The 27,019-nt window shown below is 53.2% G+C and overlaps 1 protein-coding gene across 1 annotated transcript in view; it reads right to left on the reverse strand.

The window, feature by feature from the left end:
- Positions 1-26,078, reverse strand: part of IGDCC3 (immunoglobulin superfamily DCC subclass member 3) — a 37,983-nt gene extending 11,905 nt beyond the window's left edge. The window contains exon 1 of the mRNA XM_012758741.3: positions 25,646-26,078. Coding sequence (XP_012614195.2) covers positions 25,646-25,766 — 121 coding nt within the window. The 5' untranslated portion in view covers positions 25,767-26,078. The remainder of the gene's footprint in view (positions 1-25,645) is intronic.
- Between the last annotated feature and the right edge of the window lie 941 nt (positions 26,079-27,019).

Below are 27,019 nucleotides of genomic sequence, written 5' to 3' on the forward strand. Positions count from 1 at the left end.
AAGCACCTTTGTCCCCAAGCAATCTGGGGAGGAATCTCCAGCCCCTCCCTGCCCCCACCATAGGTACAACCAGGCTGTGGGGAGAGACCAGGGGCAGAGAGTGAGCCCAGCAGGTTGGAAGGGAACAAAAACAGGCAGGAAACGGTTCCTGGACACCCCCATAAATCACCCCAAGGGGAGGGGTCTCCTGAGAGCCAGGTCTGTGGCAGTTCAGGGAAGGGAGGGGGGCTTTCCTCCTGGTCCAGGACCTCTGGCGAGGTCAGGCCTGGATCTGATTAGACAGGCTCCAGGGGGACGCAGGGGGCAGTGAAGGGTCAAGGCAGAGCGCTGGGAAGGAAGCTCCGGCCTCCCACCCTTTGGCCAGACGCCTTTCCGGTGTACGATGGTGAAAAGATCTGTGGGCATGTGTGGATGGAGAGTTCAAAACAGCTTTTGCAAAAGCTAGTGGCAATGAATGGGGTCTGAGGCGCCGGCCGCCCCCCACCCTATACAGCCATTCAAGAGGGGCGACTGTGAACCAGGCTCCTCCCAAGGCCTTGGAGTCCAGTCCCCTCCTCGAATCCATCCTGCCAAGGACAAGGGACACACAGCCTCCCAGACGCCCAGCTCCTCCTCAGGCCCAGCTCCTCCTCAGGCCCAGCTCCTCCTCAGGCGACGCACACGATCAAAACGTTCTTGCTGACACCAGACACATGCCCGAATCCCGTAAGATCCTACCCACTGCCCCCAACGTTTCCCTGCAGAACCACACTTCCCAATACAGCGGCCAGCTAGTCAGCACTTGAAATGTGGCCAGTACAAATCGAGATGTAACTATAGAACATACACTGGATTTTGAAGACATGGTATATTAAAAAAAATACTAATTTTAGGGAAATGCAAATTGAAACTACAGTGAGATACCACTTCACACCCATTAAGATGTATACTATAAAAAATAACAGAAAACAGGTGGTTCACGCCTGTAATCCTAGCACTCTGGGACGCCGAGGCGGGAGGATCACTCAAGGTCAGGAGTTAGAAACCAGCCTGAGCAAGAGCAAGAGCAAGACCCCATCTCTACTAAAAATAGAAAGAAATTAATTGGCCAACTAAAAATATATATAGAAAAAATGAGCCGGGCATGGGGGCACATGCCTGTAGTCCCAGCTACTTGGGAGGCTGAGGCAGGAGGATCGCTTGAGCCTGGGAGTCTGAGGTTGCTTTGAGCTAGGCTGATGCCATAGCACTCTAGCCTGGGCAACAGAGTGAGACTCTGTCTCAAAAAAATAAAAATAAAATAAAATGGTGTAGCTGCTACAGAAGGCAGTACAACGATTCCTCAAAAAATTAAAAATAGAATTGCCATATGATCCCACAATTCATTTATGGGTATATACCCCAACTGAAGGCAGGGTCTCAGATATTTGATAATGTTCATAGCAGCATTATTCACAATAGCTAAAAGATGGGAACAACTGTGTCTACTGACAGGTGAATGGTTGAGCAAAATGTGGTACATTCATACAACAGAATATTACTAAGTCTTAAAAAGGAGTAAATTCTGACACATGCCACAACATGGATGAAACCTGAGGAGGACACTACATGAAGTGAGAAAAGCCAGTCACAAAAAGGCATACTGTACAATTCTGCTTACATGACGTACCTAGAGTGACCAAATTCATAGAGACAGAAAGTGAAATGGTGGTCTCCAGGCACTGAGAAGACGGGGGAAATGGGAATTATTATTATTATTATTTAATGGAAAATACTACTATTGCTTAACAGGAATAGGGTTTTAGTTTTGCAAGATGAAAAGAGTTCTGGAGATGGATAGTGGTAATGGTTGTACAACAATGTGAATATAGTTCATACCACTGAAATGTATACTTAAAATGGCTAAGATGGGCCTGGCACAGTGGCTCTAGAGTGGCTATAATCCCAGCACCCTGGGAGGATCACTTGAGGTCAGGAGTTTGAGACCAGCCTAAGCAAGAGTGAAATCCCGTCTCTACTAAAAATAGAAAAATAAGCCGGGCATGGTGGTACATGCCTGTAGTCTCAGCTACTGGGGAGGCTGAGGCAGGATGATTGCTTGAGCCCAGGAGTTTGAGGTTGCAGTGAGCTGTGATGACACCACTGCACTGCCAGGATGACAGAGCAAGACTAAAAAAAAGACAAAAACAAAAAGGCTGAGATGGCAAACTTTAAGTTATGTGTATTTCACTATAGTAAAAAAAATTGGGAAAGATTAATAATTTTTAATTTAAAATATTGATTATAAGTTGAAATAATATTTTGAATTTTAAAGACAGTCTAAAAATAATGTAAAAATCTTATTAATAAATTTTAAATAATGATATGTTGAAATAATACTTTGGATATATTAAGTAAAATAAAATTTATTATCAAAACTTCACTTTTGGCCGGGACTGGTGGTTCACACCTGTAATCCTAGTACTCTGGGAGGCTGAGGCCGAAGGATCGCTTAAGGTCAGGAGTTCGAAACCAGTCTGAGCAAGAGCAAGACAGTCTGAGTAAGAGTGAAACCACGTCTCTACTATAAATAGAAAGAAATCAATTGGCCAACTAAAAATATATAGAGAAAAAAGGAGCCGGGCATGGTGGCTCATGCCTGTAGTCCCAGCTACTCGGGAGGCTGACACAGAAGGATTGCTTGAGCCCAGGAGTTTGAGGTCGCTGTGAGCTAGGCTGATGCCACGGCATTCTAGCCCAGGCAACAGAATGAGACTCCGTCTCAAAAGAAAAAAAATAACTTCACTTTTTAAAAAGCTCTTTTGTAAATGTGACTACTAGAAAATTTTAAATTTCCTACGTGACTCAAATTATACTTTCTCTGGATGATGCGGCTCCAGAAGCCACAGACAGAGTTGCTCGTCACACAACAGCCCTTCAAATACTTGAGGTCTGGGCTGAGAAGCATCTTCTGAGGTGAAACCCCCTTCACTCCCTCAGCCACCTGCGATGCGGGATGAGGGTCAGACGGCCGGGGCCCGGAGACCCTCCTCTAGCAAGCTCCGGGTGGGCAAGGCCACTTACAATGTGGCAGGTAGAGGTGGCCACAGCCCTTTGGGGATAGTCTGAGCCCACGGTGCCTTTTTTTTTTTTTTTTTTTTTTTGAGACAGAGTCTCGCTTTGTTGTCCAGGCTAGAGTGAGTGCCGTGGCATCAGCCTAGCTCACAGCAACCTCAAACTCCTGGGCTCAAGCAATCCAATCCTGTCTCAGCCTTCCCAGCAGCTGGGACTACAGGCATGCACCACCATGCCCGGCTAATGTTTTCTATATATATTAGTTGGCCAATTAGTTTCTTTCTATTTATAGTAGAGACGGGGTCTCGCTCTTGCTCAGGCTGGTTTCGAACACCTGACCTCAAGCAATCCGCCCACCTCGGCCTCCCAGAGTGCTAGGATTACAGGCGTGAGCCACTGCGCCCGGCCCCAGCCCCACGGTGCCTTTTATCACCAGAGGATTTTGCATAAGTTTCAGCCTTCAACTGCACCACCTCTGCACTGTCCACCATGGGAGCTACTAGCCACATGTGGCCATTTAAATTAGAACACATAAAATTTTAAAACTTGGTTCCTTAGACTCTCTAGCCATATTTCAAGTGCTCAACAGCCACAGTGCTGAGCCACCAAGTGGCTACTGGCTATATTATGGGATAGCCCCAAAAGAATAGTTTCAGTCAGCACAGAAAATCCTTTCAGACAGCCCCGGTCCAGACCCCAGGCAAAGCCTCAGAGCCGGTGCCGCCTTCTCTCCTGCTCACTCTCTCTCTGGCTGCCACAGCAGCGAGATCCCTCCTCTCTACCGTCGTCGTCATCATCATCATCATCATCATCATCGCTAGCGTTGCCCGCTGGCGCCCTCCCCTTTGGGCCATGTGGACGCAGAGACGGATGACAAGGTCCACGGCCAATCCCGTGTGAGGTCTGTCACACAGCCCAGCACGGCAGGCCTCACGTGGGAATATTTCTGCTCCCGGTGGGGAAACACTCGCTAAGAACTTGTTGAGGTAGTGGTACAGGGAGGAGGCTAACAGGCAAGGCTCTGGAATCGCACGGCTCTGAGTTCAAATCTCAACACCACCACTATAAGCTGTGTGACCTTGGGCAAGTGACAGAATTTATCAGAATCTCTATTTTCTCACTTATAAGACAGGGAAGATCACAGATGGAGCTGCTGGGGCTGCTGCCCGAGGGGGATTCGGGGAGATGTATTTGTAAAGTGCTTAGCACCGTCCTTGGCAAATAGTTAAACACTTGCTGTCTATTGTGGGGGAAAAACAGTGGCTTCTGGAGTTAAAAGGGAACTGAGCAGCTGCGGAAGGGCAGAGCTGGGCCCGGGGGAGGTGGTGGCTATCTTCTGCGTGGGATCAGGGTCAGGGAGTAGGTGTTGGAGCTGCCAGCCCTCTGGGAAAGGGAGAGAGAGGATCACAAGGCCCGGATGGTGAGGGGCTGGGGGAGCAGGGGGTACAGACCAGAGCTCGGCCTCTTCTATCTTACTTCTGTCGGGGGCTTCATAGAGGCCCCAGCAGACGAGCTGTCAGTTGGAAGAGGCCACTGGGTAATTGAGGCCTTGATTTCTCTAGTAAAATGTTTATGAAGCTCATAAACCCATGCCTTTATTGGCCAGGCTCATTCCGGGGCTTGGATGTGGCTCTCCGAGGTGCAGTTAAAACACCTGCTGAACTCAGGCACCCGATGGCTACTCTGGCCTCCACCGGGCCGCCAGAGCCACCTGGCAGAACACTAGTCGGGCCCGGCTGGGGCAGAATGGCCCACGGAGGGCAAGGAGGCTAGCCAAGCCCTCCTCACACGCTCTTTTTTTTTTTTTTTTTTGAGACAGAGTCTCACTTTGTTGCCCAGGCTAGAGTGAGTGCCATGGCGGCAGCCTAGCTCACAGCAACCTCAGACTCCTGGGCTCAAGCGATCCTCCTGCCTCAGCCTCCCGAGTAGCTGGGACTACAGGCATGCGCCACCATGCCCGGCTAATTTTTTCTGTATGTATTAGTTGGCCAATTAATTTTCTTTCTATTTATAGTAGAGACAGGGTCTCGCTCTTGTTCAGGCTGGTTTTGAACTCCTGACCTTGAGCAATCCACCGGCCTCAGCCTCCCAGAGTGCTAGGATTACAGGCGTGAGCCACCGCGCCCGGCCTCTCACACGCTCTTTTAAACTCCTCAAAGCACTCGCACATGTCCCGTCTCTAAAAGTCTACAAGGAGAAAGGTGATGGCGGAGAACCCTGAGTCCTGGGGAGGCTGGAGACTTGCCCACAGTCCCTGTAGGGTATTGGCCTTGTCATCAGAGTCTTCTGGCCCATTTCCCCATCATCTAGGTCCCCGGGTCCCCATTTAGCCCCTGACTTCGGCTCTGTTAGGCAGGAGCCGTCACACTGGCTGGCTGTGGTCATCGGGGTGGGGAAGAGCATGAACTTAGAAGACCTGTGTTTACGGCCCCGGCCTTCCCAGGGAGGGTCTGAGAGTTAAATTAAGGCTCTGAATCCAAGCAGCAGATTTTGAGAAGGGGAGAGGCTGCACGGGCGTGGGTGTTGGAGCGGGTGCGGGTGGGTGGACGGGTGTCTGGCGTTTACAAATAGCCTCAGATGGCTGTGGTGGCTCAGAGGCCCTGCTGGGCTTCGCTGGGGGTGACTAATCCATCTGGGCCTTTGCCTGGTGACCCTGCTCTGAGAGGCCTCTGGACCCCTTTGTCTGCCTCCTGGGCCTCCTCAAGCCCCTCAGCCCCCTGCCTTGGGCCCCTGAACCCCAGCCCCTCCCTCCCACCCCTCCCACTCCACCCCTCCCACTCCACCACCAGCTCACCCCCCCAATTCTAACACAAAAGGCAACTTTGTCTTTCAAGTCAGCAGCCATAAATCCACATCTCTCCCCTCTCGGCAGCCCCCTCTGACAAGTGGGAGCCTGAATGGGAGAGGTAGGGGATGGGGGGGCTGGATCCAGCTTGGGAAAGTCCCTGCCCCCAGCTGTAGGCCAGGCAAAATGGATGTCAGGCCAAAGGCCTGGCTGCAGGGCAGCAGTCTGGGGCTCTCAGCAGCTCTGGGCTGGGCTTTTACAATCCACGGGGAATAAAACCTCTGGAAGTCTTGCTTTTAATCCCCCAGCCCATAATTTGGAGGCTCCAGTTCTTCCTCCAGATCAAGCCATGAGCCCCTCCTCCCTCCAGCCTTGGTGGAGGGTGCGAAGCGTGCCTGGGGGCGTACGTGCGGGGGGCACAGCCTGCGCCTGCCTTATACAGCACGGGGCTGTGCCTGGGCGGGGGAGAGCCCTGCACTGCATTCAGCGGTGGCCTCTGAAGGCGGGAAGAAAGGGGAGAGGGAGGAAAGCATCTCCTATTCCACGTGCCCATCCCACCAACCCCACTGCCAGTTTGCAAAAGCAGTCCCAACTTCAAATACGTTGCCACTTTCATCCCACCTGTGGGGCAATGAGTCAGAGGGCTTGTCCTGGTCTTTTAGTCTGGGAAATACGATTGTGTGTCCTATTTACACAGCAGACCCACTGAGTCAACTGTAAGCATTCATTCAACAGATGCTGAATGCTCATGTGTCAGGCAGGATGCTCTGTCACCCAGGAGCAAATTCCCTCCAACCCACAAGCCCCGTCCTTAGATGTTCCCACCCAAGCTTCTGAGATACATCAGAAAAGTGAAAGCACCAGGGCCAGGATCTTAGGTACTGTCACAGCAATATGGCAAAAGCCATTGACAGGCAAAGGTTAGATATTACTTCTATCGCATAATCCCCAGAGTTGGGGACTACTAGCCCTTCTAAGGCTCAGAGAGATTAGATAACTTGCCCAAGGTCACATAACCAAGTCAGTGGTGTGTTAAAGGGAGGTATTTGAACTTATAGGGGTTTGACTCCAAATCCAGTGCTCTTTTCCTGCATCACAGCTGCCCTCAGTGGGGAAACACATATTCAAATGCTGGTCAAACATGACTGATGGATGATGCCACGGCCACTTGCACAGAAAAGCACAGAGGTGTACGACATCTCAAACCCTTACACTCTTCCTACTCACACTCGGACACCCGTTACACAGCAGACTTCACTTTAATTCCCCCCGGGTTTGGTGTTAGGTTTTATAGTGTGTAACTAATGCAGATAAGCACCATGATAAGGTGGTATTATCACCCCCCTAATGGTCACTGTGCCCACACATGTTTCTGAAATTCTATTAGCACAGGTGAATAAACAACCAAGATGCTTGTGGGTGGCTCTTCCCTGGGTACTTCCAACTCTGCCCACCAAGAAATCTGAGCTCTAGGGCCTTAAGAGCATAGGGCCTATGTAGGTTACCCTGTTGGGCCGTATAAAATACAGTGATTTATCTTCCAGTTTTGGGGAAGTTGGGGAGCAAAGCACTGTGAAATGCTAGTGACTTCTGTGGGGTAATGGGGTGGCCATGAGACTCGGATTTTTTAACAACTGGATGTGTAATCTTGGTAACATCAAAGCCCTTCTGTGAGTCTCTGTTTCATCCTCTGAATAATGGGGGAGTTGAGTTGGACAACTCTATGGGGTACAGAGTCTCATCTAGCTGCAACCTTTGAGGCATGTCTGCTTGCAAGCACCAAAGGTGCAGGGTCAGGGGCTGGCAGTCGGCTTGGAATCCCTCTCTGCGCTGGACTTGAAAATGTCCAGGCCCAGCAGAGCCCCTCTCCACAGACTGCGTGTCTCTGCTGGTGTCAGGGTCACTAATCTTCCTTATGTAAACCTGCCCAGTCCCACAATATCCTTAACTTCCGTCGTCCTGATCGGGACACCGGATCTCCCTCACCTCCCGGAAGGGCATCTGGTTAGGGGGCCCAGGCTGGAGCTATTAAGTAAATTGCTTTCACATGACTATGAGGACAACTCAACAAAAACAGACACTTCCCCCAAATTTCCAGAGCCATATATTAAGATTTGTAAGAACTAATATAGTAGAGGTTTAGGTAATGGAAAGGCAAGCTGGAATCAAGCTTGGCTCTGTCACAAATCCCCTATGTAACCTGTCAATTCTGACCTCAGTTTTCTCACCTGTAAAGTGGGAGTGGGGCAGGATGGACAAGATAATCTCTAAGGTCCATACCAAAATTAAGATTCTAGGATGACACTGGGTAAAATGGTCCCTCTCTAACCAGGAAAGGACACTCTTCTCTCCTCTGCTAATCCAATCCTGTTTTTGCACCTCATGGCATGCTGGTGCTCCACAATCTCTAGGGGCCTCAACACCAAACTGCAACACAGCCAGACCTGCAGCAACTGCAGAATTTGCCTTATCTGTTTAGGGGAAGAGGGAGGGCTACACTAAGCAGAAGGATCACGGAGTTTCTAGGCTGGTATGGGGCTGCCAACTCTTGGAGACAGACTTATTTGGGGATACAATCGCTGCCCTCTGCTGGTCCGAGATCTCTGAAAGCCTTAGGAATCATCTTCTGTAGAGGGTTTCTAAAGTTTTCCCATAAATAGAGAGGAATCACCACCCCACCCTCACAATGGAGATTCCTCTCCTGTGTCTCTTATTAACGGCCTCAGCATGCACTAACTGCCCAGGCTATAAACCAAGGAGTCACTACCCCACCCTTCTCCCTCTCTCTCAAGGCTAACTGGTCACCACATTGTGGTCCATCTTCCCTTTTCCATTTCACTGCCTTGGCTCAGGCTCTCATCACCCCCAGCTGTTTCGGTAATACTCCCCCACCCCACCCCAACCCCAACCAAGCCTTCCCACTTCCAGTCCTTCCTCCCTCCTCTTCTGCCTCTATCCTGAAGCCATCATTATCTTCCTGAATATCCAATATGATGATGTAACATGTGATGTTTCACTGGCTTGAATCAAGGGTATGTTACCTGGGATGACATTCAAGGTCTTCATTATTAGGTTCAGTTTCATCTTTCAGCCTCAAATACCAGCAAATTCTGTCATCGCATGATGTGTACTCTGGCCATCTGAGACAAGTGTGCCTTCCCTGGACACTTCACAGTCAGTCACCCTTATATTCCTTTGCTTCAGCTGTGCCCTCTGCCTGGAACCCTCTAGACACCTCCAAATTCCACATCCGCCAAAGGAAGCAGAATTAATTCCTGCCTTGCCCCCAGCCCTTATCAGCTGGTATTACAGTCAGCTGTTCACACAGCTCTCCACCTACCTGCTTAAGGGCTGCGAATCCCTTAAGGGCAGAGCACAGACTAATTTATCTTACTACCTCCAGCACCTAGAACAAATGCTATGTAATAAGTCCTCGGGAGCTGCTTCCTGAATGCTAGCTTTTTTTTTTTTTTTTTTTTTTTTTTTGAGACAGAGTCTCACTTGTTGCCCAGGCTAGAGTGAGTGCCTTGGCGTCAGCCTAGCTCACAGCAACCTCAAACTCCTGGGCTCAAGCAATCCTGCTGCCTCAGCCTCCCGAGTAGCTGGGACTACAGGCATGTGCCACCATGCCCGGCTAATTTTTTGTATATATATTAGTTGGCCAATTAATTTCTATTTATAGTAGAGACGGGGTTTCGCTCTTGCTCAGGCTGGTTTCGAACTCCTGACCTCGAGCAATCCGCCCGCCTCGGCCTCCCAGAGAGCTAGGATTACAGGCGTGAGCCACCGCGCCCGGCCTGAATGCTAGCTTTAAAGGTCATACGGCCTTGGAGATCGTTCCCCAACATCTAGTCCTCCACCCAAGTCCCCAACCTGCCTCATCCAATGGCTATTACTTCCTCTACCTGAATCTCAACTTCTTCGATGAAAAAACGAAGCAGGCGGACTAGGCCCCTGGCTCTCAAACTTGGTCGTGGTTCAGAACAGCCCAGGGTGCTGCCTCACACTGCAGATTCCCGGACCCACCGCCAGAGACGCGGATCCACGGGTCTGGGCGCGGGGCCCAGGCATCTGCACGTCTATCAAAGCGCCTGGTGCGCGCGCGCGGGCGACCGTGGCGCCCGGCTAGGACTGGGAACCCCGGGCCGGCAGGTTCTCGAGGATCCGGATCGGGGCGGACGCTCGGCCCACCCCACCGCGCCGGAGGCTGGCGGTGCGGGCGGCGTGGCTCCGGCGCCGGGCGCCCGGCCCCCGCGGGGCCCCAGTGCAGGCATCCGGCGGGCGGGGGGGCTGGGGCCCGGGGCCCTGAGAGCCGCGCGGCCCGGCGGCGGGAGTAAGTGGGACCATCTGCTGCGCTCTTCGGAGGTCAGCGCTTTGTGTCAGGCTCCCCTCCCCCGCGCCCGCTCCCTCCTCCCCCTCCCCCGTGCCCTTTGACTCCGCGGCTCCACGAGGAGCGCGCCCGCCGTCCGCGTGAAGGCGCAGCGCGCTGGGAGCGGCCCGGCCCGCGGCCGCCTGGCCTGGCCTGGCCTGAGCGCGCCGGGCCCTTCGCGGCGGCCGGGCGGGCGGCGGGCCGGTTCCCACAGCCGGCCGGCCGCGGGGCCCCTTTGAAGTGGCCGCAGCTGCGCTCCCGCCCGCGCTAATCCGCGCCGACGCGGGCGTCCGCGCCCCCCCGCATAGCGGTGGTGTCCGCGCTGAATGGCGCTGGCTAATTACCTCGCTCGCGCCGCCGCGGGTGAATGAGAGAATCCGGCATTGTGCGCGGCGAATGGAGAAAATAAGACAGTCATTGTCCTGGCGCGCCAAACGAGGGTTTGATGTCGCTGGGGCGAGCGAGGCACCATTTCCCGCCACCCCCTCCCCCCAGCGGTTCGAATTCCCCAGCTGGGCCTGGCCCCCCGCGGACTCAGCTGCGGGCAGAGGGAAACTGAGGCAGCAGTTCCTGTCTCCCCAGGGGAAGAAGCCCTCACCCCTTCCGTGGAAGGTGGGCGACACACATTGCCCCGGGCTCGTTCCCACCCCTTCCTCCGGGCGCCTCACCGAGCCTTCCTCCACCAGCAGATTCTTAGGGGCACCTGCTGTGGTCGCCCAGTTCTGTCCTTGACTCAGGAACACAGGCACGGCCCAGGAACACAGGCACGGCCCTGCATTCAACGGCCTAATTAGATTTCGTTGGGAAAACAGGGAACAATTGGAGAACGAATGGGGAATGTATATATACCTTAGTGCTCAACTGGGTGCCACCAACCTGAAAGGACCGGAGCAGTTTAGAGAATGGCTGGGGGAGATGTGGGTAGCCAAGGCAGGAAAGAAAGAGTCAGAAAAGAGGAAGAAAGACGGGGAACCGTGGGGAGCCTGGGTTGACCAGAAGATGAAAACAGTGAGGGAGGCAGAAGGAAATGGTTAGAAAGGCGGGATCTGCAAAGCCAGGTCTCAGGATCTGGATTTACTGCCCCAAGCACTGAAGCCACCGTTGTGATCCTAGTTAGGTCTGGAGGAGAGCCCAGGGCTGATAGTAAGGTTGGAGTTCTACCCACATGCCCACAGAAAGCAACTCACCATCGGAGGCATTTCTGTTTTCATGCATAAGAACATGAGGTGGCTCAGCTTAGAAATCGATGAGAATTAATGATGGAGATGGACTATGATGCAGAGGGACAAGCGGATGATCACACTATCTCTGCATTCACGAGGTTCTATGTGACATCAGGCTGCCTTTTCACCATCACCACCAAATAAGAGAGGCTTTTTGAGGGTGTAGGAGAGATTACAACCTTCAGGATCAGGAAGTGTCTTATCTTTCTGTTCTATCCCTCAGAATACCCGGAAGCAGGCAGGTACAGGAGAGATGCTCTTTGAGATTTGTTGATTTGAGAACTGACATACTTTAATACCCCTCAATTCTGTATATCATTTTTTGGGGGAAACGTGTTACTTCCTAATCCCTTCTGATGGGCTCTTAGACTACTTCTGCCTAAAGGAAGGATGTTATTTGTATGTTCCAACATGCTATCAGGTTTATCAAATGATAAAAAGGTCTGATCTATTGCCCAGATCAATAGTAGGCTATCGGGCTACACAGCAGCCCTGAGCTCCACTTATTTGACACATATGTCAGAGCCCTTTCTGAGATTGCAGTATTTTCTAAGATCCATGTCACCACATTTAGATTGTAAACCCTTTGTAAGCAGCCCATAGCCAAGCCCTTGAAGAGGAGCATGCATCTATCCATCCATCTATTTGAGAATAAAATTAAAGAATGAACAACACACACTGAGGGACCTTATGAACAGCAGGCAAAGTGTCCCTTGCTCTGACCAACCGTACGTATTTAACATCACCAAGCACAAGTTTTACCAGTGATACATAAAAAGCATGCTTTTTAAAATTTAAGTATACCTCTAATCGTTTTCCTGACTCAATCCTGAATCAAGGTTTAATCTAACCGTGGTCATAATCTCAGATGTGATCAAAATGTTTTTCTTTATAATTCTCCTAAATCTTTGTCGTGGAGTCATATTTCTTCTGCCTAAGGCTCTAGGACCTTAAGCCCTCTTGGCATCCCAGCACCTGCTGCTGCTGACCTACTCCCCCACTTAGGCTTATCTGCCCAGGTAGTCAGTTTAGAGAACTCCAAAACAAAACAACACAGAAAGATAACAGCAGAGCTGCTGTGCATGGGGTCAGTGTGGGAAGCCTGCGGCCCCATCACTTTGACCTCCCTTTTGCCCCCACCTCTAGCCCCTGAGCTCCTTCCATAGAGCCAAGGACACTAAGGAATGATGCTTAAAGTCCCCTGTTCTAGAGAGAAAAAGGAGGCACCTAAGGAAACAACAGCTAGTTAGCAGCAGATCAAAGACCATTCTAGAGCTAGTTTTCAAACAGAAACTACAAATATAATCGTTACTATATATCACTATATGTGTGACTTTACGGTTTGTCCAGATCTCATGAGGGTGCCAGAAGGTATAATCCTCAGATAAATTATACTAAATACTTTGGAAAATGGTACATTCAAAGGGCAAGAGGAGCCTCCAGGCCCAAATGAGAGACCCAATACTTTTAACTAAAAAAAGTGCTTTTAAATGAAGCCTATTTCTTCTCCTATCTCTTCCTTCCCCAAACCCAAGACCATAAATAACTTTAAAAATAATGTTCCATGGGTTGGATTTTCTGATAGGAAGATAATGAGGATAATAATGAGAGTATATATTTTTCTCCCCTTATCCATTTCCACAGCAACATGCATTGAAAGGATGCTTTGTTATCATTATGGTTATGATTTAAAAGATAGCAGGAAGGCAGGCGTGCCCATGCAGGGCCAGTCCTTCCACGGAGGGTGCACAAGAAGCTCGAGGGAAGAGGGGTGCTTCTGGCCACGGAACCAGGCCTGTTAGCTCTTGTGAGGGGGAGGCCAGTGGTCTGGCATCCTGGAAATTTCTCCAGCTTTTCTGGGAAGTGTCCCAGCTGAGATGACTGAGTACCTCTCCCAGGGTGGCAGACTGAGGTTTGAACTCACCAGGCCCCTCCCATTCAGCACTTGGCAGGGCCACCTGTGGCTTAGCCTAATCTCAATCCTCCCTCGGAGGCCAGGGGCCAGAACTTGGAAGAAGGGTGTTTTGGGCAAGAGAATGGGATAGGGACATGGGGGTGCCCTTTATGACCAGAAGAGGCTGTGATAGAGGACTTAGGGTTCAGTTAGAATCAAGGGAATGGACGAGACCCTTTCATCTTCCAGTCAAGAGCAGCCAGACATGGCCACTCTTGGCTCCTAAAGGCAGGACTCAGAAGCCTGCCGAGAATGGCTCAGGTGAAGCTGTTCCTGTTGGCCCTTAGGGAGTGATCTGAGGCAGCTTTATCTGCCCTCCCCCAGTCGGAGTCCCCAAGAGCGAGTGACCCACAGCAGGCAGGGGGGCTCCCCATTCTCTCACCCTAAACCGACACTAACTCCAGGCCACTAACTCCAGGCCACGCTGTGCGGAGGCAGAGAGGAGCCAGCCCCAGCCCACAAGGTTTGCAGACAGTGGGAGGGGCGAGCTATGTAACTGCCTTCCAGGATAGATCCTGTCTTCTGATTCCCCCACCCACAGAAAAGCCAAGCTGGGCATAGAGCCCAGTGGGTCCTTCTTGAATTGATGGTGATAAAAGCAGTTTCACTTTATTTCAGGGAAGCCTTATCTCATCAATATCACACCAGCTCGCCTGTAATGATCTTGATTTTGTCACGGTTCGATGGGAAAATGACTGATGTGAGAAGCAAAATCAGAAACAGAGAATGGAATATCACACAGGCTCACTCCGGAGGCTCGCCCTCTGTAATATGATTATTGGGGCTCTGAGATAATGGAATCAAGGATATTTTAATCTGATCTGCAAGTGGGACTCAGTGAGCGCTTCTCTAAGGTGCTAGAGGATTGGAATGCAACCTTAAGAGACCTCGAAAATTAGGATAAAAGGAATTGCTGCAGAAAGAGGGTGACATTCCAGATAAGCTGGGATGTAAGAGGCAAAAATAACCTGGGTGGGGGCAGTGAAGAAAAAACAAACCATGTTTGAAGATGGCAGAAAAAGACCCAAGAATTGTCATTTGTCACAAGCCAAATACTGGGTTTCAATTCTGTAAGGTCTATTCAGCTCTGGCTCTGAAGCTGGAAACCCAAATCCCATTTGACCAATCAGCACATTGGAAAATGCATCCGGACCATTTCTGTCACAGCTCTGCGCATCCAGGACTTGGGACAAAGCCCTCTCTCTGGGCCTCCATATTTTCAGCAGTAATGTAAGAAACACGGGCTAGGACAGGAGGAGGCTGGGGGGGGGAGGGGAGGGAGGGTCTGGGTTGAGAGCACTCACAGCACTGCCAGGGCACAAATGCCCTTCTGCGTTCACATCTGCACATCTGCCGTCCTAGAAAGGCCCAGTCTGCTTCCTCTTCCTCCTTGAGTTGGCCCATTTCAAGGTGTGCCCCCAGAGATAAAAGTGAGACTTTTATCTCACTTTAGCCCCTTGTCAGAAATCCCCAAGCCGGTCGGGAGGCAGTGGGGCTGCAACCTGAGATTTTCCCCTCACTCTCCTCGCCAGGCTCCCAGTGGTGGGGGTGAGTTCCTTGAGTTTCCAGATGAAAATGCCCCCTGACCACAGCAGCCTCGGGGAATAATGACCCCGAGGCACCCATGCTGGACGCCGGGAGCCGGGGAAGCAAGGACACACGTGCACACCCTTGCACACCCACGCACGCCTCACTCACACCCACACGGACACACTTGGCTGGGCGTGGGCGCAGTGACTTTACAGCTACCACGCTGCACGGGGTTAACTGCACAGGAGTCCACTGCAGTACTGGGGGTGGGGGTGTCCTGTCCCTGTCCCTGCCAAGGAAGAAGGTTCATTTTCTTTTGGGGAAGAGGGACCAATTTTGGAGCCAGGCTGCTCCCAGGCCACTCTCTGTCCACCACACCCGGCCTAGCGCGGAGAGCCTGTCAGAGAGCCTGGTGCGGTGGGAGGGACAGCCACCACATGGCATCCTGGAACCCCTCTGCCTCTGCCCTTTGGACGTGTGCACAGACAGCGTCCGGAAGAGAAAGAGGAGAGGATGACAAGAGAGCTTTTCTCAAAACTTTCATGCTGACATTTAAGAAAGGAGGAGGCCAAGCCCAGTGTGCCGGGAAGGGAGGGAGAAGGAGGGAGGGAGGTGGAGGACTAGCTGGGGGGGCTGGAGGGAGGCAGGGCAATAGTGGGGGTGGGATCCCAGAATTTTAGAACTGGGAAAGGACTTTAGAAACCTTTTAATCTGGTCCTCCCCACACCACCTCCCACCCACGAGGAAGCTAGAGGCCCAGGGAGGTAGGCAGATGGGTCTGAAGTCACCAACAGGTGAGTTGAAATTTTACATTTTAAAAGCAGCTTCATGTAGAAGTGGGAGCCAGGGAGGGGGCAGAGGTTAGCATGATGGTGTCAGGGTCAAGTCCAAGCTCCTCCCAAGACTCTCCGTCAATAATGCTGGGGCCAGAGGAGGTGTGTCCACTCCAAGCCAGCCCAAGCCAGCACCTCCGGTCTCCAGGACTCAGGCCGCACCCAAGCTAACACCAAGGCCCAGGAAGCTGGAACAAAGTGTGCCGCCACTGGCAGATGGGGTGGCACGATCCTGCACTCCACAAATGTCTGGACCCTACTCATCCTCTCTCCTCCAAAAGACAGGCAGGGCAGGGAGCTGCTCTCTCCTGTGTTCCACAAAGACAAAGGGCCCAGCAGTGCGAAGGGAGAGAGGGAGCTTGAGTCCTCAGTGCGGGACAATCTGCATCTCGCACTGGCTGCAGCAACAAGAGGTGTCTGTAGTTCCACCACTGTCCTGTCCCACGTGTGCTGCAGGGAGAGAGGACATGGGGTTTTACGGAAGTGAGAGCAGTAAGGGTTTAGGATGAATCTAGTACGCCCTCGATTTTTCCCCAGAAAAGCCGGCAGAGTCTTTGTAGACATAATTGCTGGTGGGAGAAGGCTAGCCAGGAATGGGGAACAAGGAAAGGTGCTCATTGCAGACAGGGTCACAAGCCTGGGCCCATGTCCTTGGAATTATGAGCCCCCAAAACCAAGGGCCTTCAGGCTGGGGCTGCTGGTGGGAGCCGGACTGATCACGAGATGCCAGGGAGCTGGGGAGTGAGTGTGAAGAAGATCTGAGCACCCAGGACTGCCTGCTAGATTCCCAGGAGGGTCTGCTTTGGTGTCCCTGGAAGCAATGGTCCCCCATCCCAGCTATCACCCCAGAGATGCAATGTCTGCTCTGGCCCAGGGTCTCCCAGCCACAACTGCTCCACTCCCCTCCCCAGTAAGGAGCCCTGCCTTGTGCTTGAGGCAGGCACCCTTCCAGAGGGCTGCTCTGTTACCCTGCAGCCTGCTGTCCAGTCCTTTGTTCCATGGTGCAGAAGGGCAGGGGACCCACTGCAGACCCCTCCTCTAGGTTGGCAAGGGAGGAAGACTCCCAGCCCCTACGGCGGACAGGGACTGTGGAGGAATGTAATTCTGGGAGGCCTTAGGCCACTTTGCCCTGGACACTGTGCTATTGCCCAGGCAAGAGACAGGACAAGGACAGTCTGCACCTCCACTCCGCCAGGCTGATTATGGCTCTTTCCTACCACTCCTCCCCCCCCACCCCCCCACCCCCCCCCACCCCGCCTGCCAGGACCCCTGGGGAGAAGGAGCCTTCTCAATCCATGCCAGTTCCTCTCCTGTGATTTGTTCTGAATTTTCAAACAAAGAGTAATTATGACAGATGTGGAGCAATCAGCATCATTATGCTGGGAAACAAGAAAGGGAAAGGAGCAGAGAGGACCCGGGGGGGAGGGGAATTTGTCTTCCTTGGGAGGAGGCAGCTCCCACCTCCACCTCTAGCAGCCTGGGCAACCTCCCAAGTTCCCTTTCAGCCAGAGCCCCTACCCCACGGCTCTGCCAGGCCTGGCAGGCAGGGCAAGCCGGCATCTGGGACACCCCAGCAGTGGCTGGGGCTGGGGGGAGTGTGCGTGTAACCCCGCGGGCCCACCCAGAAGCGGCTCCCGCCTTGGCCAGGGTTCTAAGCTGTTCTGTTCCCCACCCTTTTCCAACCCTGCCCTGCACGGCCCCCAGGCCTGTGCCTTATTGCTGAGGCACTAATACCAGGTATGTTCTCCAGGGACTTGAGCCTCCTCCAAAGACACTCAGGCCAGGGAACTTTGGGTCAGGCAGCCTCGGGTTTAAATCCCAGCTTCCCTACTTACTGTGTACCCTTGGAAGAGTTAATTAATCATTCTGGGCTTCTATTTACCTATGTGTAAAATAGGACTAGTAATTCCCATTAATGGAACTGTGGGAATTAAGTAAATTAACACATAAAGGGCTCAGAACTACAATGACATCTACTACCACTGGCTAGTTCGCTGTTGGCACCAGTGCATGGGCAGCCCTTGAGCCTGCTCAGCTCAGCACCCAGTATGCTTCGGAGACTCAGGCCCTCTGCAACATGCCGTGGATGTCAGGAGCCCACTTCTAAGGCTGGTGAGCAAGCCCACGCCCAGAACTCCAGCCACAGACAAAGCAGGGCAGGACAAAAGGAAAACGGAAACATGCACACCAGCCTACCCCGGGGCAGTGAGGAGTGAGGCTGGGGAAGGCACGGTCCAGAAGCCTGATAAATGGGACAGGCTCCCGCAACTGCACAGACTGGGGCCCAACCACGTCCCTGGGCAGGTTGATCCCTCAGGGCCTCAGTTTTGAAGTCTGTAAAATGAGAAGTTTGGACCAGATGTGTGCCAAAGTTTCTCCTGCAGCTCTGATCCTACCTGGAGACGGGGAAGACCTCTTGGGTCCCAAGGGGACTGGGAATTTTAGGATTCTTTTGCCGTAGCCTCCAACTCTGAAAGGGCTAGAACTTGGGTCTCTCTCCTGGTGGTCTGCCCCCTCCTCTCCATTTAGGTGGTCTGCTCTCCATCTGCCCACCCCAAGTCCCCAGGGCCTCTTGATAGTCCCCCTCACATTCCAATGGCCTTGGGGGCAGCAGCCAGACCAGAAAGTCCAGTTCCTGCCCATTATCACTGCTTGCATCTGCACTGCAACCTAACACCAGCATTCCAGAGAGCAGCGGGTCAGGGTCAGCGTCCAGGCTCAGAGCCGGGCCCAGCCTGTCCAGCGCTCAGATTCCTCTAGGGGAAGCTCTGCCCCCAGGGAGCCTCCAACTTGCCAGGGAGGCTGTGGCCCTTCCTTGGGGTCCTCCTCTCAACGTCATCCTCTCAGTCGCTTTTCTCCTTGCCCTGGACAGAGGGCCGAGCTTACTTACTTCTGCTCCTGAAGTGAGGGCTCCCTTCTAAGCACAGCAGGAGATGGTAGAGGAAGAGGAAGGGGGAAGGATAGAATAAGGAGAGAGAAGGAGCTAAGAAAGGTCTGGAGGACAGGGCAGGAGAAACTAGAAGGGAGGGCTGTGGAAGACAGATACAGAAGCATGGCCTCAGAGGAAGGCAGAGGTGGGAGCCAGTGTCAAAGACTAAGGAGCATCCAAACCAAGATGCAGAGGAGGAGAAGGGTAGGTGGGAGGCGCTGGGATGTGAGCTCTCTGCATCACATTCCCCTCCCTCCCTGGTCCAGGCTTTCCTCCATTAAGCCCACAGCCACCTCCTGCAGCTCCCTGCAGTCTGGGGTCTGCATGCAGCCCCTCCTGCTCGGCTCTTCAGGCCTCTGCTCACACCTCCACTTTCCCTGGGTCCCACATCTGATGCCCAGGCACCCCTCCTCTGGAAGCCCATGGAGATCCCTCTCTTCTGCTCTCTCCTTACATTCGAAGGCAGTACCAGAGGGTTAGCACTGCTTGGCACAGAGGGAACAAAGTTGGGGGCAGAGGGAGCAAGCTCTGAAATCAAGGAGAGGTTCTTTTGGCAAGGGATGGAGCAGCACAGGCCAGCAGGGTCAGGGATTGCAGCCAGATTTGGGGCACCTACCTAATGAATGAGAAAACTATGGCCTAAATTCCTGGAAGAGCTTATGGCTGGGCCCACATGCCCACAATGTAAGCCCCACCCTCCACCCAATGACCCTGGGTTGCCTCAGTGGGCTGGGGAAGGACCAGCCCCTTGCCCAGCCCGCTGACAGCTAAAATGATCTGTCACTGCCCTGTAGTGGTTCTGTCTGCTCTAGCGCTCTAGCCTGGCCATGCTGCTCAAAGGAAGAGGGGTTCCCACGGGAAACTCTGTGAGCAGAGAGGGAGCCCACCCCCGGGCCCCATGCGCATGCTTAAGGCACGCGCTGTATGCTCAGGTACCCACGCAGGTCCTCGTGGCAACACACACACTCACTTGCTACTGGTCTCCACATTCCTCGTTTGCAGCTAGGCTATGGCCAGAGAAACTTGAGGTGCCATAGGTTAGTTACACAGGCAGACATTTCTGGTGGAATCACCCAGTCCAGTTTAAACAAAGACAGCAGTGAGCTGTTTGGTTTTCCATCCTGGGTGCCCTTCTGTTCCATTCTACTTTTATTGAAGGCTGTGAAGCTACTGCAGAAAGTCTCTCTCTCTCTCTCTCTTACACACACACACACACACACACACACACACACCCCAGCCTGCAGGGACTCTGCAGAGGAGAGAGGAAGGCAATACAAGAAGGCCAGGAGTGAAAAAGTCCTTTCTCCCTGGGGTTGGGGAGGGGACGGAGGGTTAAGGGGGGCCGGGCCTGTTTCATTTGCAGGCTGCAAATGCCTCTCCTATTCACCGGGCCACATTCCCAGCCAAGGCGCCTGGCCGCTGACAATGCCGGGAACAGGAACAGAGAAGATTTGCACATTGTGTTTAAGGGGCCAGCTGGCTGCCTGCGACAGTGGAGCCAAGGTGTGGGAACCAGAAGCCTTCGACTTCCACACTCGAGTCCTGAGGGTGGGGGTGGGGGGCGGCCCTGCTCGCAGAGGGGAAGGGGGGCCGCCCCCCACCGTTGGGGCCCGATGAGCCTGGGACACAGGCCTCATCCAGCCAGAGAGGAAAGTCCAAGGCAGGAGACCTGGGCAGGGAGGGGACAGGAGCAATCCAGTTTCTGATTCGCACCCTATCTGGCGAGGAAGAGAGTCTCAGTTCCTCTTAGATAAACACGCAGCAGCAGCCGCCCCGTGATCCTGCCCTGCGTGCAGCAGTTCCCTGCCATCCTCCCTGTTCACCAGCTTCTGTCCCTTTGAGCTGTGCTATCCATTGCGGGGCGGGGTTGGGGAGCGACAGAGAGGCAGGGAGAGAAACAGGAGAGACAGAGAGACAGCTTTGTCCCAGGAGGCCACATGTTCATTTAGTTTTTACCAAGCTCCACAGGGGACATGAGAAATACAAAAGAAAGAGAAACCCTTTAGAAGCTTAAAATCTAGTTGAGGAGACAGATGGAATATCCAGCCGCAAAACAGTTACTTAGCGCGAGCAGCCGTCACTGAGAGGAAGGTTCAGCCCGAATGCCACAGACCATAAATGCTCCTGCCTCGGTAAGGGGAAGAAGACATTCCTTGTGCTGAATGGTCTTCGGGGAGGGAAAGGATATATGGGAAGAACAGGGGCAGGAACAGACTGGGAAAGGGCCCAGCCAAGGCAGGTGTGCCCTAAGGATGGCTGGTGACAAGGAATCCTAATGCCCTAGAGTGGAGGGGAGCCTTGGTCCAACCCCACAATCTTACAGCGTGAAACCCAAAGCCCAGAGAGGGTGGGCGACCTGTCCACAGCCTCACAGGACCCTTGACGTCCAGGCAAGGGCCTTCCTATCACACCCCACAGCTTCTCAGGAGTGTCAGAAGGGGTCAGTCTGTGGAGTGCTGCCTGGCAGGTAAAAGTGTCTGAACCTCACCCATTGGCACCTACCTCCATGCTATGGCCGAGTACGGGTGAGCTCAGGCCTAGGTATGGCCGCTGACTCATCACGCCAGTGGCACTTCAGCTGCGGCACCTGCTTCCTGCCCTGCACAGCCACTGCCCTACCAGGGCCCCCAGATACCAGGCTGCAGCCCCAGCAGCTCCCAGAATTCCGACCCCCACCCAGGCCCTGCCCCGGGGCCACACAGCCTCGGTCTAGCTGCTGCAAGGGGATTCCAGAGCAGCTGGCTCAGCTGCCTCGGCTCAGACTTCAGAAGCAGGAACCAAGAACCTTCTTAAGAAGACAGGGGACTTGCTGAGGTGGGGACAGTGGAGCCTGGGTCCACCGAGGGCCCTCCTGGGAGTCATACCACCACTAAAGGAGCTCAGAACTTAACACTTTTCATCTCTGTTAGCTCCCCAGAGTAATAATAGTTAATAGTTAACACTATTACTCTGCCTACTCGTTCTGTGCACGCACATTACCATAGGTCGCCCTTGCGATAGTCCTCTTTGGTAAGTAACACTTCCTCCCACGTTAAAGATGAGGAAACTGAGGCTCAGAGAGGTTAAGTGACTTGCCCGAAATCCCACAGCTAGTGGGTGGTGGGGCCAAGGCCCAAGCCCACCAAGCCCAGGTCTGTTTGCGCCCACAACCCACGCCTAGAACCACTGCTCGGCCCACCCAGGCAGGATGGCCCCAGGCTGGGTGCTGGGGCAATCCTGGCACTTTGAGAACTCAGCCAGGCTGGACCTCGTCCTAAATTAGTGGCCAATGCCTAGCACAATACTGAGCACTGCCCAGACGCCCAGCCCTGTGCCAGGTGCTCCTGTCACCTCATTTAATCCCCCCACAGCCCGGACAGACTGAGGGAATCATGCCCATCTTTTCAGATGCAGTACCGAGGCTCAAGAGGGTCAAGTGGGTTGTGCTAAGGGAACATGATTGGTGAGTGGCGGAGCTGGGGTTCAAACCCACCCGGGTCTGGCCCCGAAGCCCTTGTTCTGTGGACTTCACGATGCTGCCCACAGACCCCCAAACCAGAGATTATGACCTGGGAGTGGTCTCTCCTCTACTGCCCTGCTACTCCAGCAGTCCCCAACCTTTTTGGCACCAGGGACCGGTTTCATGGAAGACAACTTTTCCACAGACTGAGGGTGGGGTGTTGTGAGTTAGGGGGGTGAGGCACGCCCATTTCCTAACAGGTCACAGACCGGTAATGGGCCATGGCTTGGGGGTTGGGGACCACAGTGCTACTCAGATATGGCCTGTGCACCAGCAGTATTGGCATTTCCTGGGCTCTTGTTAGACTTGCAGAAATCCAGCACTTGGCCAAGACCTATGGATTCAAAATTGGAATTTTATCAAGCTCCCCAAGTGATTCACAGGCTCAGTAGAGTTTGGGAAGCCCTGCACTAGATCACAGAGCTGCTCGCTCCACTTCCACAAGAACTAGGAAGTGAGGGACAGGTACTGGGGGCAGAAGGGGACCTGGGGGTGGGCCCTCCCATCACCCCCCTTCCTTGTAGCTGTCCCATCCCTCCTTAGAGTCATGCTGGCATCCGAACCTCACGTGTGAGTCAGTGTACAGGTTCCTACGGGGTTGGCACCTCCAGAGGATCAGCAGAGTGTCTCACAGGCCAGCTCATGTCTTATGGCTTGGGAGAAGCCCCAGGCCCTCCCAGGAAGGGGTTAAAGCAAAACAAGATGCACTCTGGCTCCAATATCCCTCTCGCTGATAGATTTCCCTGGAGTGCTCCCTAAACAAATCCCAGGGAGGGAGAAAGCCAGGGGCTGGGGCAGAATGAGGCCATTTGCTTTTGCTGCAGATTAACCTTCCCGGCAGCCAAGATTGCATTTCCAGCCTGTGTCAGTGAAGCTGCTTTTAGGCGAAGAATGCAGTGCTGGCTCCGTTGGCAAGTGCTCCCTATGTGTCAGGCACAGCGCGGGGTGTGCTGGTCCTCACAACCACCCTACAAGGTAGGAGGAGAAGCACGTTCCACGGGTGAGGAAACATTAACTTGTCTCATCGTTACCAAGTCTCAATTTTCAGCCCCCAAACTACAAGCACCTGGAGCTGCGAGGCAGAGAACCCAGGGGTGCTGGGGTAGGACCCGGAGCCACTCCATCCTAAAAGGTAAACACTTGGAACTGAAGCCCCAAGGACTCAGCCTGTGGTACAGCCGCCCTGGTCACCTTTCAAGGACAGCATCTGAGCCCCCTGCAATGGAAGGGGCTGCATTCCTCACCATGGGCCTCAGCCCCAGAGCTCAGTTGCCCAGTAGCCCACATGCCCGCCTGCCTCCCTGGGTAGGTGGGCTGGTGGACCGTGTGTCTGCGAGGGGTGCTTAGCCTGCCCCTCCCCAGGGGCCCCTGTGGAGCAGGCAGGAGCAGCAGGGGGCTCCAGAGGGCTCCTCACACCTTTTCAGAAAGGCGCCCTCCCATGTCACACAACATCTGCAGTGCCGGCGGGCACACGGGCAGGCAGTTATTACCGAAGGAGGAAACCCAGGCAGCTAATCAGCTTTGGAGGTTTCTAGGGACATCAGCCTGTGAAGTGAGAAGAGGGGATCCAGCCACACGGTTGCTTGGCACCCGAGCATTCCCCAGGGGGCCACAGCCTTGTGGGGGGGGAGAGGCCATGTCAGACTGCCTGTGCTTGGAGGCAACCCCCCCCAGCTGTCTCTAGAACCCCAAAGGATTAACCAGGCTGACCCCACCCACAGCTCAATTTCTTGTCTTGTGCTGTTAGGCTTTTAAGGAAACCAAACATCTTGAAGGTATTACCATTTATAGAAAAGCACGTTTACAATCAGCTCTCTATATAAGCCCCTGGGGATTTATCTCCCAGGATTCTAGGCTGGTGCTGCCAAGGCCTCAGCAGGGGCCATCCACCTCTCAGTGTTGGCACAGGCCATGGCGGGTGCAGGGAGCATCTCCCTGAAGAGCCTCATTCCCACCCCCCACCCCCCCACCCCCGCCACCGCAAATCTTCCCAGGGTCCCCACCCTCGGTCCACGCTCCTCCTCACGCCCAGCCATCTGCCCAGCCTTCCCCGACACTGGGAGATGAGTGTGGCTGAGCCAGAAGTGATCTGGTCTCCAAGTCCAGGGCTGCCTCCCAGAGAGCTCCATATGGGGGCCCAGATCAGCCTTCCTTAGAACAAAGGGGCGTCTTAAACCCAGTGAGAAGGCTCCTGCCTCAGACTGACTCATCACTCACCAGCCGTTCAGAGCAACTGTGCAAATGCCCTCAGAGCCAGGAAGAAACTTGTCAGCAGTCAGGCAGGAAAGAGGCAGCACGCCACAGGAGTTCAGCAGGAGCGTGCAGGATTCAGGCTGCCTACACTGCAGTCCTGGCTCTTCTGTTTACCCAATGTCACTGTGTCCCCCTAAGGCTCAGTTTTCTCATCTGTAAAAGGGGGATGATAACGGCCTATCTCCCAATCTCCCAGGGTCTTTGTGATGACTAAATGAGATAATTCATGTAAAGCACTTGGGCTGGGTGCCCAGCATGCAAGTACTTAAAAAGTGTTAGCTAGAATTATTACCAACAATCATCAAAGCAGCCTCTTGAAGGGACAGTTCCTTTCAGAAGCATAGAGATATGGGATGGAGAACATTTTCCACTTGCCAAAACTTCTGCCCTTTCTTAAGAACAGGTCTTCTCAGCCATGACCACCCCCCCCCCCCCCGCCCCAGCTTGCCACCTCCCAGGATACACGGAGAATTTTGATTTATGCAACACACTCACAGTGTGCACAGATTAAACAACAACAGAATTTTTTGCAGGACAGGCAGTTAAAGCACAGCCACCATGGTCATCACAACAACTGGTGGTCCAACAGCGCAGGCAAAGCACAAATCTGAAGCACCTGGCCTGGCCTTTCTCTGCTATTCAAAAAAGCACATTAGTATGAAGGTAAGTAAGAGGGATGCCATCACTGAGGTGACCCTGAGGTTATCCTACCATATTGTTTAAAAGCAAACTGTTGACAAGATTCAGAACTTCATTCCTGGTATAGTAAGGTCTTGTCCCAGCCAAAAGTTCTCAATTAATTCAAGCACATAATTAAAATTGCATGTAGCCAAGATTACCCTTCAAAAATCTCTTAAATCACTCATAAAGTATGGCGATTGTTTATCTTTAAACACAAGCATCATACTCAATGGACTGGGACGCTCACAGTATCTATCAGAGGCACATGGAAACTTACACCTGCAGACCCTCAAATTGGGTAAAGCTTTCTCCCCCTCTCCCCTGGGAGTGTTTAGCTACATTCTTGTCGGTTCACATTCCAATGAGTTAAGTGAGCATATGCTATAATCCACCACCACAAATCACTGCTATGGACTTCTCAGCTGGACCCATGCTGAGAAGGGGTCCTCCAGAAGGCTGTGTAAGATGGGAGTGCTCCCCTTGCCCCCATTCCCCAGGCTGACCCTGGATTGCCAGTGTGGCTTCTACAAAGGGAAAACTAGGGACGTCCACTTACTTGCAGCTTGGATGCGAGCCTTCCGGCTGACCACCAGCCCGAAGCGGTTTTGAGCCACACACTCATAGTCACCCTCATCGGACGAGCTGCCTCCCTGCTCCAGCCTGAAGTGACGGATCATCAAGGACCCATTGGCCAGCAAGGTGGAGTGGGGACTCTCTGGCAGCTCCACCCCGTTCTTTCTCCAGGTGATTCGCACTGGAGGGGTCCCCTCCACCCCGCAGCCCAGCACTACAGGCTGCCCAGGGACCACAACGGCGTCGCTTGGCTCCACAGTGAATGCCAGTTCAGCAGAGTGGCCAAGACCTGCGTCAGGGAAGGGGAGATGGGAGGAAACAGAGATGTTAGTGTGGAATGAGCATCCAGGAAGAACTCCACACACAAGGATGCCACGTTCCCTCAGCCTGTGCACCCCATTCCCATGTTTCTGGAACGTTAATAGCAATCCCCATCACACATAGAACTTAATGCATTACAAGAGCCATCCCAGGCAGTACTTCACTCAATCATCAGACCAGCTCAGAGACATGGATATCATTTGTGCCATTCCCTCTTTCACAGATAAGGAAACTGAAGCCCAGAGATGTGAAGTGACTTGCCCAGGATTTCACAGTTAGTTGCAAATCCAGGACCCCAAAGCAAGACTGACTCTAACACAGCTGCTGCCACCTCTGTGGTCACCCTGGATAAGCACCGAAGTTTCACAGACTTCCAGGGGAGGAACTCAGGTAAAGTATTCAACATGTCATGGTTTCCCATTCCTCCTCTGTTTTAATCAAGGAACAACAGTGTGGCTTGTGTCATAGGACTGTATCACCATGGTTAACAGATCCAAAGGCACTATGTAAAGTTAAAAGTTCTAAAAAATATATAGAGTGAGAGAGTAACAAATCATGCTTCCTTTTGCTGGCAAAACCCTCTGAGGCCTTGCCCACGCCCAGTACTCAGGGTAACAGGCTAGGCTGTGGCCACCCTGCCCCTCCCCTAGGATGCTCTGGGTGTTGGTCCTTTTGCCTTTGTCATAGGCAGAGATGAGGAGTAGTAAGCACCAACTAAGGTTTTCCAAGAAGAGGGGGTCCCTAAAATCTTTACTCCCAGCCAGCCTTACCTACCATTCCTGCAGAAGAGGAGAAATGAGCTGGCAGAGAAGGGGTGGGGGAAGAGGCTGATCAGGGAATCAGGAGAAGCCAGGCAGGAGGGACAAGCACTCCAGGCCCAGGCATGATGCCAAGAAGCCAACTTCTCCAGCAAGCAACTTACCAGACCAGTTACAACCTCGCTCCAGGAGGAACGAGCCCACCCATCTGGTCTGAAAGGGCAGCCGCAGACCCTTCCTCACATTACCAGGGAACCAGCCATGCTGGAACTGGCCCC

Source organism: Microcebus murinus, chromosome 6 (genome assembly GCF_040939455.1).
Source record: "Microcebus murinus isolate Inina chromosome 6, M.murinus_Inina_mat1.0, whole genome shotgun sequence".
Classification (NCBI taxonomy): Eukaryota; Metazoa; Chordata; class Mammalia; order Primates; family Cheirogaleidae; genus Microcebus; species Microcebus murinus.